The sequence below is a fragment of the Telopea speciosissima genome, chromosome 4, assembly GCF_018873765.1.
Source record: "Telopea speciosissima isolate NSW1024214 ecotype Mountain lineage chromosome 4, Tspe_v1, whole genome shotgun sequence".
NCBI classification, from domain to species: domain Eukaryota; kingdom Viridiplantae; phylum Streptophyta; class Magnoliopsida; order Proteales; family Proteaceae; genus Telopea; species Telopea speciosissima.
In genome coordinates, this window is record NC_057919.1 from 23,199,849 (window position 1) to 23,211,934 (window position 12,086).

Genomic DNA, 12,086 nt, shown 5'->3' on the forward strand with positions numbered 1-12,086 from the left:
CTTGCCTCGTGCATATTCTCCAATCCCAAGTTCTCTATGAAGCCAATCGCATCATCTTCCATTCTTTCATACGAAATAGAGAAAGGGATACTAACCACAAGTGGAAGAAGTTCTTCCTAAGAACAATAAGTGGAAGAAGAAATAAACAAGGAGAAACGTGCTGCTGCCGCCGTGCCCCCCCCCCCCCCCCCCCCCCCCCCCCCCCCCCCCCCCCCCCCCCCCCCCCCCCCCCCCCCCCCCCCCCCCCCCCCCCCCCCCCCCCCCCCCCCCCCCCCCCCCCCCCCCCGCCGCCGCGCTTGTCGCTTATCTTGTTAGCCGAAGCTTTGACAATAGCGGTGTTGAACGGAGATGGAGGGGTGCCGCTCTTGAGTCTTGCCTTCTAGGGTTGGACTTTGGAGGAAAACGCAAATCACAAAAGAAGGAAAGTGAAATCGTGAAAAATTCTAATCTTTGGGGGTTTTTTTTTTTTTTTTTTTAAAACATTAGAGTAAAACTTAAAAAGTATAAACGTATAATACCCGAATTATACGAGTATAATACGCGATCGGTTAAAAACGCGTTTTTTTATAAAAATACGGGAAAGTGCGGGGACGGGAGTATTATTCGTTCAAAAATTGGGAATGCAGCTGTATAATACGCGTATTATACGGTACTTACTAACTAAGGTCATGCCTCAAAGGTGACCCCTGTACAACAATTATAAATAGGATAATATTCCATAGCCATATTTTGAAGTTTCTATTTTTATTATTCAATGACTCATCTGGGTTGATTGCTAAATTAAATATCAAGTCTACTTGACAAAAAATGGAAGTATGCTATTAAATAGTCACAATAAAGCTCTCTTTGGTATGATTTCAATTTCAAAATTTCATTGATTTCTTGAAATGAGTCATCAGATAGATTTTTTGTCAAGAAATTGAAATTGTTTGGCTGCAAACATTGATAAAGCTTCATGAATAAGAAATTCATTTGGTAATTCTAATTTTTGAAAACCGATTTCATCTCTTCTTCTTCCTCTACCAAATAAGGATCCAAATCTCCCAACTCAGACCAAACACAACACAGTACAGAGAGAGAGAGAGAGAGTGGAGGGCAGGGCGGGACTGCAGAAAGGCAGGGGAAGGGGTGGGACTGCCTTTCTGTCATGTCTGACAGTGAGTTGGGTGGGGTGGGACTGCTGAAAGGCAGGGGTGGGGCGGGAGAACAGGGAGGGGTGCGGCAGAACTGCTGAGAGGAAAGGGTGGGGCAGAGGAGCTCAGAGGGGGTGGGGGCAGGACTGCAAGGGGATGGCGCAGGAGAGAGAGAGGGTGGGGGTTACCTGCTCTGCTGCTCCTCCTTCGGTAGAAAATCAATAGGTGTAGTGAAGTAGTTGTAAGGTTAGAATTAAATGATATGTTTGTCCCTGCTGCAAACATATGCTCATTAAACAGTAGAGTGCAAAATTAGTTTGAAGTGATTTCAGTGAAATAGCTCTCCAGCTATTTCATAATTTCAGATGAAATTGATTTCAATTTCTCATAAATAAGATGAAAAAAACATACCAAACATCCTATTTTCAATTTATGACACCATGTAATAAAATGAAACATCCCAGTGCACAAGGCACCTGCTACTATAGGGTCTGAGAGGGGCAAATGTACACAGCCTTACCCCTTACTTCGCAGGAGAGGCTGTTTCCAAGTTTCGAACCCGCAACCTAATTTAAATTTATGACACCATGAAATATTTCAGTAAATCGTACTAAAGAGTGCCTAAGACATGCTTCCCCTTTCCCAATCCGTCTTTAGTGAAATCAGTAAATAGACTTCATCACTTACCTGAATTGGTTAGCACCATGTAGAAGAAGTGTCCCACTACCTTCCTCATCAACAGTGGCTGTTGGTGGAGTGGCTCGCCGATTCCTTACTGCTGCAACAAACACTTGTGCAATTCTTCTGAATGGATTATCATTATCAACATTAAAACTGTAGCGATAAGTCTTGGTTCCAAGCAAGAAAACTGTAATTGCAACCATCATGCAAATACATGGAATTCCAAATCCAAGACCCCAATTCAGGTTGTCCTGAATGTATGTTAAGATCAGATTCGAGCATACAATACCCCCACACATTCCAAAATACCACCAGTTAAAGAAAGAGCTCCTAGACTTGCATTCCTCTGGATGTTCCCCATCAAATTGATCTGCACCAAAAGCTTGTACGCATGGTTTGTGCCCACCTTGAGCAAGAGCCACCAAGTATAGAGAGGAGAAGAAAAAGATGATATGATATTGAGGAGGACGACAAGATGTCATGTTAATGTTGTTGTGGCAACAAGGTGGAGTGAAAGAAGGAATCATCGCTGATAATGTTAACAAGGCCAATCCCTACAAAACGCAATCTGCCTTTAGTAGGTATTACAGTCTTCCAGTTCTCTCATGGCATACTTTGTCCTGTTTGGCAATCTTTGGGGAAATACCCTAGGTGCCCAAAACACAGAGTGGGAGCAAGAGCGAGTGTGGGAAGGAAAGCCTGAGAGTGTGATCTTATATACAATCTAAGACGAAAGTGGTTTTAGAGCATGTCAATAAGTGTACATAGATATGGACCTCAAAGCTTCATTAAATTGAAAGACAAAGACGATGAATGACGGAAACACTATCAAGGTTTGATCCAATAAGATTTTTAAGTTGAAAATTATCCAATTAGGTCAGAATATCTCTTAACCATGGAGTGGTTTTTTTTTTTTTTCTCTCTCTCAAATGTGAGAAAGTGATATCAAGGATTGGGAGAAGTGCCACCCTTTTCAAAAGGATTCAGTTACTAAGGTCATGCCTCCTGGTTTGATTACTTATGTTGTGTAGAGCCTAGGCTTCAGGCTTGATATTTTGGTTTGGACCTACTCAACATACTGACATGGGGTGTTCAACTTTTTGATAAGCACCGTCACTCCTTCACCATGACTTATTTGGTAAGTTTGAGCATAAAAGGATTAAATCATGTGGTACAGTCATTAGGTCAAATTTGGATGGAATATGATACTAGGGGAAAAAGCTTACTACACAATAGACCATATATATAATTGAGTTTGGTTTAATTACTTGATAAATGGTCTATCTACATGGTCCTATATAAAAATCCAATGGTCAAATTATCACATGAGTTGTCTTGTACTGGTTTGAAGTTGAAAAAGCAAGGGAAGAAAAACCTATATTGCAGAAATGAGAACGGCTACAAATCTGAAGGTATACAATTCAAGGGAGGCCAGTATCAACCCTTCAAATGGCAGAAATAAAGCATCGTTGGAAAATCAGGTTTTCGGACTCGACTTGCCCTTAAAAAAACCTAGTAAAACTTGGTCGAGGCGAATCACTTTTTTTTTCTTCATAATACAATAGACAAACATAAATGACCAAACTCCACAAATTTTGGTCAATTCGGGTAAAATTACTGAGTCACCTGCAATTCAAGAAGACTCGGATCGAGTCTTGTGATATTTTAACATTGGGTGAGTCTTCAAGACTCTTGACCATTATTTGTTTTTTTTTTTATTTTAACTTGATTCAGAGTCTACAACCTGATTTTCCAATAATTTTGTAGAGGCCTTAAGAAGTAGGGTTTTAGAAATCTGATCAAATTCAGTAGAATCGGTGAATTTGACTTAGTATTGATCGACACTAATTCGAATTAAATCTGACTGAATTAGACCAAGTACATCCAAGTTGGGTAATTTCAACCAAGTCCAAAAGACTTCGAGCCTACTCGGATTGGAGTCGAATAAGAATCGAAGAAGATCAATCTTTGTACCCAAATCTAAGTTCCTAAACCTTGTTAAGATGGCCAAGACAGTAAAATATCAACTCTCCATTAAAGAAATTAGAAAAATTAAGTAATTAACCAACATTTGGAGGACGGGGAGGCGAAGAGAGACGAACCAAAATATAGAGGAGAGAAGCGAAGATAATGGTCCAGTATCGCCCAAGATAAGCATCGGCAACAAAAGCTCCTAAAAGAGGGAGCATGGAAGCTACCCCTGACCAGGTGTTCACGTTTACGGCGGCAGTCACCGTCGACTGCTTTAGTGGTCCAGTCAAGTAAGTTATAAGGTTAGAACCAATTCCACAATACGAAAACCTCTCTGCTATTTCCACTCCTGCATCAATTTTTCAAGTTCACAACTATAAATCCACAAAGCTATGAAAGATTTGGTTAACAAAACCAAATCAACCTCCAGATTGCTAAACTCTGCAATACATACCAATTATGAAACCAGAAGATTTCCATCTGCCCGTGTCTGATCGAATCGCCGGGCGGCCTTTGTAATCGACAGCACCTGCAACGGTATCACCTAGTAGGGGAACCTCCATTGCTGATGAAGCTGCTTCAAAGCCGTCAATTGTCTTCCTTCCGCCAGAACCCTCTGCCCCCATTATTTGGGGCCTTCGAAAACTTATAAGGACTTCCACTTGGAAGCCAAATGTAATCCCAACAACTCCACTTTTCCCACTGAAAGCATCTCAATTCGCAAGTGGGGGTCTCTCCATTTCCCTTGGCGCGAGTGTCGTCATGTGAGACAAAGAACAACTGTGGAGCGAATCGGGTCTTACCCATTTTGATACGGATTGGATCATAATCGGTTGGAATCGGTCCCAAGAACCGTTCATTTGTTTTGAAATTCGCGATTGAAGAAAATGTTGACGTGAAAATTCTATTCGGAAAAGACAGAAATCGGGATCAGCCGATACACCGATTCAATTTTCAATTCTTGAAACCATATGAACGACCTTTAGTGCTAGGATTCTGATCGTCTGTGGCCTGGGTTGAATGGTCATTTTGTTTTGCTCAACCCACAGGCTGCCATGTGGAATTAATGTCAATTCAATGGGTGGTAGATGACGATCTAGCATTTTTTAATTTTGAATTTTGAATTTTGAAAGACCTCCATCCACCAACCATTGGATCGGCATTAATTTCATGTGACAGTCTGTGGGTTGAGCACAATACAATGGTCGCTCAACTCCAGGCCGCAGAGGATCCAAATCTTTAGCGTTAGAGTTACCTATCTGCCTATGTATAGCTGGAGTAAAAGAAGAAAAAAAGAAAAGAAAAAAAAACCCTTGAGAATTTGGAGAATTGGCAGGAGCATCGAAACGTTGTAGAAATAGGCCAATAAGGTTGCGTTTTGGTAACGATTCTCTGTTGTTGTTCTGTTCTTTGGACAGAAACATTTTTTCCTGTTTCCGCACTAGAAGACTATTCCCTGTTGTTAATGAACGTTTCATAAATTTGTTCCAGAACTGTTTACGAAACATAATAAGATCAATTTGGCGTTTCAGTGTCATTATTAAACTATTACAAATAATTATGAAAATGCCATTACCATCAAAATTAACCAAATTAAGACTATATAAATAGCATTTCCATTCAAATTAGTTTAACATAAAATTACAGACATGCCATTAAAATTTCACTATTTTAAAATAATTGTAAAAGGTCACTACACAAAAATGTTATTACCATCATAATTAACCCTGTATACACATGAGTATAATAACGCATCTCATATAAATAATTTTTAACATCATTTGAGTAGATAGAAGTACCTAATAATTAGTTTTATGGTATTAGTTACATGATAATTGTCCATTTACTTTTACATAATTGACCATGAACGGTTGAATCAAAAGATTTTGATGAATTCAAACCACCATCTCCTTAGAACATACGTGAGACATGCTCATGTTCTAAGTGCTCTACCAATTTAAGCTACAGACACATAATAGTAGATTCTGCTTGAGACAAAGGGTGTCAAACGGTTCGGTTTCAGGTATTCGATTCGGTTTCGGTTCTGTTCCATGACTTGAGGGTGTGACCCGAAACCGAATCGAAAATCGAGTCGATTCTGGGACCACCAACCGAATCCGAACCTGCTCGGTTCGGTTCGGTTACGGTTCTAATTCGATTTTCAAATACGATTCCAATTCGGGTCTAATTCGATTTCGGGTTACGGTTCTAATTTGATTGTACACTTGAAGGAGTTGAAGTTGAAGAGTTGAAAAGGGAAATTGAGAAAACCTGGAAAGTGGAATATGAAAAGTCATTAGGTTAGATGGTTACCAAAAATACAAAGAAAATTCATAGAGTTTTTTATTTTCCCCTATGAAGAGTGACATATAAATTTCATTCCGTTTGATAGTTACCAAAAAAAACAATGAAAACATAGGAAAGTGGAATATTTAAAATCATTTGGTTAGATATGGTTACCAAAAAATTTAAAAGATATATGGCTTTGGATTAAGTGGTTTATTCGGTTCGATTTCGGTTCAAACCGATGGGCCTTGGCATGAAACCGAAACCGAACTGAACCGAATTAGAATACCATATACCATAACCGAAACCAAACCGAATTAATTCGATTCGGCTCAGTTTTGGGTTCGATTTTCGATTTCGATTTGGTTTTGACACCCTTACTTGAGACATTTCTCTATATTTGAATATTATGGTAATATAATAGACTGGAGGATGATGGTAGCATCTTCATGTAACCTTGCAAAACCTGCAAAACCAAAACCAACACCAACAAAATTTGAGCATCAGGGAATCCAATTAAACATTTATAGGATGCATACATGGTCTTATGTAACTAACATAACTACTGTCCTATAGGAAAAACTGTTTTCAGGGAGAGTTACCAAAACCAAGCCTAAGTCCTCTTCAGGGTCCAAATAGGTATTTCTCCAAGTCTCGCCAAATTGAATTTTTGCTGACGGGTGTAGCCACGATGCCAACGGTCAACACCTGTGACCTTGGACCGTAACAGTCAAAGAGAAAGCTTAAACGCAAGGATTGTATTCACACCTTGATGGGCAAGTGGACCACACAATAGGTAAGTTTTGAACCCTAAATGTTTGGTATACATACTCCCCTTGAAGTCCTTGAAGTGCGGGTCAAAGCCCGACAACTTTCTTCGTGTTTTTAGCCCTTACAGTAGCGATGGAGTCACGAACGGACTCACAAAACTGATTCCGTCCGTGGATCCATCGGTGTTGTTCCTTGCTTTTTAATTGTTTTCTTGTGTGGGGCCCCCGTCCCTGTGTCCCGGACCTCAAGGTTATGCCCCCGGACATGGTGGACCCCACCCTTGACCTTTGAATGTTGATTGTGCTATGTCATGGGGCCCACAAGGCTTAACTAAAACAAATAATGATTTTTCTTTTAATTGGACCGAGCCAAACAAGCCCTAGACTAAAACGCATCTTTGGGCCTTAAGCTGAGCCAAACATACCCTAACTAATTGGACCTAAGGGCTTAGAACATTAGCCAAACTGGCCCGAAGGCCCATTTCATTTTATAAAACGAGGGCTTAGCTCAAAATCCCATTTCATTCTCATCTAAGCCAACCGTGTAGAGAAAGGAAGGAGAAATAAGAAGAAGGAGAAGAGGAAAAAGGAAAGAAAGGAAAAGAAGAAGAAGAAGAAGAAGAAGAAGAGAAGGGGAAGGAAAAAGAGAGGAAGTCTTGCTGTCCTCCCCTCCTAAACCTCATCTCCTCCCTCCCCTCTTGCTGTCCGGACAAGGGACGATGAAACCATGGAAGGGAAGGGAAGAAGGAAAGAAGAAAAAGAAGGAAAAGAGGAGAAGGATAGAGTTAAAGAGGGCTCACCTAGCCTTTGTTCCTGCTGCCTCCATTAATGATGAGTCATCCCTCCCTCTCCATTCCTCTATTTTTAATTTTGGGGTTTTGGGTTTTGGGTATAACCTAGGTTGGGTTTTACCTCCCCCCTAATGCCCATTGACCTCTCCCTTAACTCCATTGGGATGCTTAGACTTCAAAAACATCAAAACCTAATTTTAGTTCTTGAGATGGATTCAATCCATTGAATCCGATAATCCCTTGGTTAGATGTGTTATTTTGGCCCTAGGAGACCCTAGGACATCATCCCTACAAGCCCTTGAAGCCATTGAGGGCCTTAGGTATCGATTTGGAGGAGATTCGGAGTTGAAAACTCGTTTCTGTTTCGAACGGACTCAGTGACGGACTCACCATTGTGCCTCTGTCCATGCCTCCGTCGACCTCTGTTCATTACATTTGAGAACAGAGCCACGAACGGATTCACACAAGTGCCTCCGTTCGTGAATCCGTTGGCTGTTGATAGCTTGACTGCTGCTCAGTATTTTAGCCATAACTTTATCTATACATATTGTATCGATGCGATTCAAGTTGCGTTGTAAAATAAACTCAAAGGGCTATATTTCCTATGAAGGAACCTTGGACCCAATCCGAATGAAAAACCCTCAAAAGTGGGCCCAAACCTAGCTAATGTGTTTTGACAGCAACGTTAGAACATGACTTTAATCTGGTGTCCTCGCTCACGTCGTGGCTGCTTGTGTAAGACTTGATAAATTTTAATAGGGGTTAATTACCACCTAAAGTGCCCCCCCCCTAAATATACTAATCAAGTGACCTATTGTGGTGCCAAGGTCTACCATTGATGCCATCAAAACCCCCTTTGTTGTCCTAAGGGACTTATAACCTCATCCTAGAAATGGAAAACCCTAAAGTGATTCCAAACCTGTGAATCCCAAGACTAATGCTTAGGCTAAGCCTTGGTGATCTTGTTGGATGACCTTGAGGTGATCCTCTTAGGGTCCTAAAACCATAACAACTATAGGGGTGAAGATTAAAAGTGAATGCCTTAAGAAGTTTGTGTTGTATTTTGTCAAACTTAACAATAGTAACACTTGGGGAATTCTAATGGGATCCCTCCACACATCTTCTAACACTTGCTCTCGCATCTTTAGGCCATCTAACTTGTACAAGAGAGCGTGTATCGAAGCAAGAACTAATAGACACACCGTATCTTACGCAAACTATTGGTGAGTGGGTTTTGGGTGATTGTTTGGGTTTGCTAATTATTAAATATTCATTATCATACTATTTATATGATTAATAAGCATTTTGCATAATTGCATTATTTATCTAAATTGTGAACTGATTCGAACGTGGATATGTGAATTGTTTCATTATTGTATCGGGTTACGGTGTCGGATGTACCGGTATCGAAACCCCAAAAATGTTTATGAAATTCATTGGCTGTCATCCTGATCTGTATGTACCGTGCCGTACTGGTACCCAGGTACTAGATGGAATGGGATGTTGATGCACCTGGAATACCTCTCGAGACAATAGGACTTGCATTTAGTATATCTGTGGTTAGGATTCTTGTTCCCTTATTCTACGATCCTTATCAACAGGGGTTTATGTGTTTGGTAGTCAGAGCACCTATTGCCTGTGGGGGAGAGAGGTCAAGTCAGGGGTAGTAATGGTTATCGGGGTCTGTCACTGCGTGGTCTTGGTGGCTTCAACCGGCGTAGGATCCTTTGTGATAACTGAGGTTTCATTGTGGCAATAAATTAAGTGACCCACAGTGTCTCCCAAGTTATCATAGTAGCATATACCTGACTTAGAATTGTGTTCTAGGTGGAAAATTAATCTAACATGTGCATGCATCATGAACTGTTTGTAAATGTGTGTTTGTGTGTATGTGCATTCCCCTTTGCTCTCTCACTAGCTTGTGGAGCTAACCCCGTTGCTCAACCTCTTTTAGTTGATATGCAGGTAATTTCTTGATGTGCTCCTTTTGATGCGAATCGAGTGGAGCTAGTGGCTAGACTTGGACATTGATGTACATTCAAGAGTGATGCCCTTGGGGCATAATCTTACTCTTTACTTTATGTTTATCTTTTGTCGTGTATAAACTCCTTGTGTATCTTTTGGAGAAATTTCTTGATGGTTATAGGGAAATTATAACTACAATATATATTATCATTAGTCAATGAATACCTTGTAACTATTTGATTTTAAATTGATTATGCTTTCACTAACTTTGATCTATCTTGGAATGTGTCATTCCATTGGTTTTTGCACTCTGATATTATTATGTTTTTAATATTGGTTATAGATTGTGGATTGAAACACTGTATCTGTGATCCTAGTAGTTTTGGGATGACACTTGTCGTTCTAGTCACCCCTTTTCTTGTAAATTATCCTTTATTGGGATGGGGGAATGACAGTATCGCAGTCTACCAAGCTCTTTACATGCATAGCTTAGCCATTGTTGTTGGTACTTATCAAGTCATGTACTGCCTAGATAATTATAGTACATTTATGCCATTGTAGTTGGTACTGCTCAAGTAGCTATAGAAGCTTTAGCTTCCACTCAATGTAATTGGTACCGGTCAATCTATTATCATTCAACAAGGAGTTAAGGGTGGCGTTGTTCGTCATCCTAGAAGTAGTAAATCTATAACCATGTTCAAGCAATTAAAAACAATAATTATAACCATTGAACAATAAAATAAGGAACTAGTTCAATGGTCACACACAATTCTGGCTTCCCTCATAGCTTGAAAAGTGTATCGGAGTCTACCAAGCTCTTAACACCAAGCTCTTAACATGCATAGCTTAGTCATTGTAGTTTGTACCTATCAAGTCAAGTACTGCCTAGATAATTATAGAAATTTATGCAAATGTAGTTGGTACCGGTCAAGTAGAAGCTTTCGCTTCCACTCAATGTAGTTGGTACCGGTCAATCTATTATCATTCAACAAGGAGTTAAGAGCAGCGTTGTTCGTCATGCTAGAAGTAGTAAAATTTATAACCATATACAAGTAATTAAAAACAATAATTATAACCATTGAACAATAAATAAGGAACTAGTTCAATGCTCTCACACAATTTTGGCTTCCCTCATAGCTTAAAAAGTGTATCGGAATCTACCAAGCCCTTAACATCCAGAGCTTAGCCATTGTAGTTGGTACCTATCAAGTCATGTACTGCCTAGATATTTATAGTAAATTTATTCCATTATAGTTGGTACCGATCAATTTATTATCAATCAACAAGGAGTTAAGGGCGGCATTGTTCGTCATGCTAGAAGCAGTAAAATCTATGACTATATACAAGTAAATAAAAACAATAACTATAATCATTGGACAACAAAATAAGGAACTAGTTCAATGGTCCCACACAATTCCGTCTTTCCTCATAGCTTGAAAAATGTATCGAAGTCTACCAAGCCCTTAACATGCACAGCTTAGCCTGTCGATGTTTACTACACACGTCGTTTACTATCAAATCCCTTTGTGGAGGAAATTATCTTTGATATAATTGGCCACCTAAGTGTTAACTTAGCTTGTTCACTAAACGCTTAAGTCAAGTATTTACCTATCCCTCATACCAGATCATGGCTTCGGGACGTTAGGCATTAAGCCTCCTTAATCTAAACTTGGAAAATACTTTAGAGCCTTTGTAAGACCATGTGCTATGTAAAGTACCTATGCTAAATTGTTATATATTGATGGTATTCACATATGTTGTTTGGTGTCCATGGATGAAAATCATTTTGAAAATTATTGAAATATTTTAATCATGACACCATTATTCTTATTCGTAGTAGCTTGATTCATAATTGGATTATCTTTTGTTGCTATATAAATCCATGTTCAGCAGTAGGATTGTATTTATTTGTGATACAAGATGGTATCATATGTTTATTTGGCATCCTACGTAAGCTCAGTTTTGGCTTTAGCGATCTTGTTCTTATAAAAGATTTATCTTGTTGACTTGTTATGTAAGCTTAGTTATGGTCTATGAGTAGCTTAATCTTTTTGGTTATATACCTTGAACTCATTGTAAGACTAAGTTTATGAACATATTTTGATCTTCAATGGTATATCATCCCTTGATCCCTTCTTTTTGTCAATGACAGAGGAGGAGAGCAAAATTATGTGGAACTTGAAAAAGTAGCTACATTATGAGAATTTGTTTATGTATAAAAGGTTTTATATGAGCATTATATGTGGCTATTTAGATCAAAGATTGTGTTCTTACATGAGATGCCAAATCATTCGATATGTATATTCTCAGGGGGGGTATTAATATTGAATATGTCTAATATATGTGTATGAATTACCATATATATATATATAATTGCTCTTTATTAAGTGTAAAGGGGAGGGGAGAGAATGTGCTTAATTGAAATATATATTTTTGAATATATGATATCATATATTTGTTTAGACCAAAATGGGGGAGATATATATAAT

The 12,086-nt window shown here is 39.2% G+C and overlaps 1 protein-coding gene across 4 annotated transcripts in view; it reads right to left on the minus strand.

The window, feature by feature from the left end:
* The window catches only part of LOC122657632 (protein NRT1/ PTR FAMILY 5.10-like), a 91,370-nt gene extending 86,976 nt beyond the window's left edge, over positions 1-4,394 (minus strand). The window contains exons 1-3 of one of the 4 annotated variants that reach the window (XM_043852399.1): positions 4,240-4,394; positions 3,917-4,134; positions 2,292-2,368 (exon numbers count right to left, since the gene is read on the minus strand). In XM_043852399.1, coding sequence (XP_043708334.1) covers positions 2,292-2,368; positions 3,917-4,134; positions 4,240-4,348 — 404 coding nt within the window. In that variant the 5' untranslated portion in view covers positions 4,349-4,394. Of the gene's footprint in view, positions 1-1,820; positions 2,490-3,916; positions 4,135-4,239 lie in introns of those variants that run through there. The other 3 variants (XM_043852401.1, XM_043852402.1, XM_043852403.1) reach the window with 3 other exon arrangements.
* Positions 4,395-12,086: the final 7,692 nt, after the last annotated feature.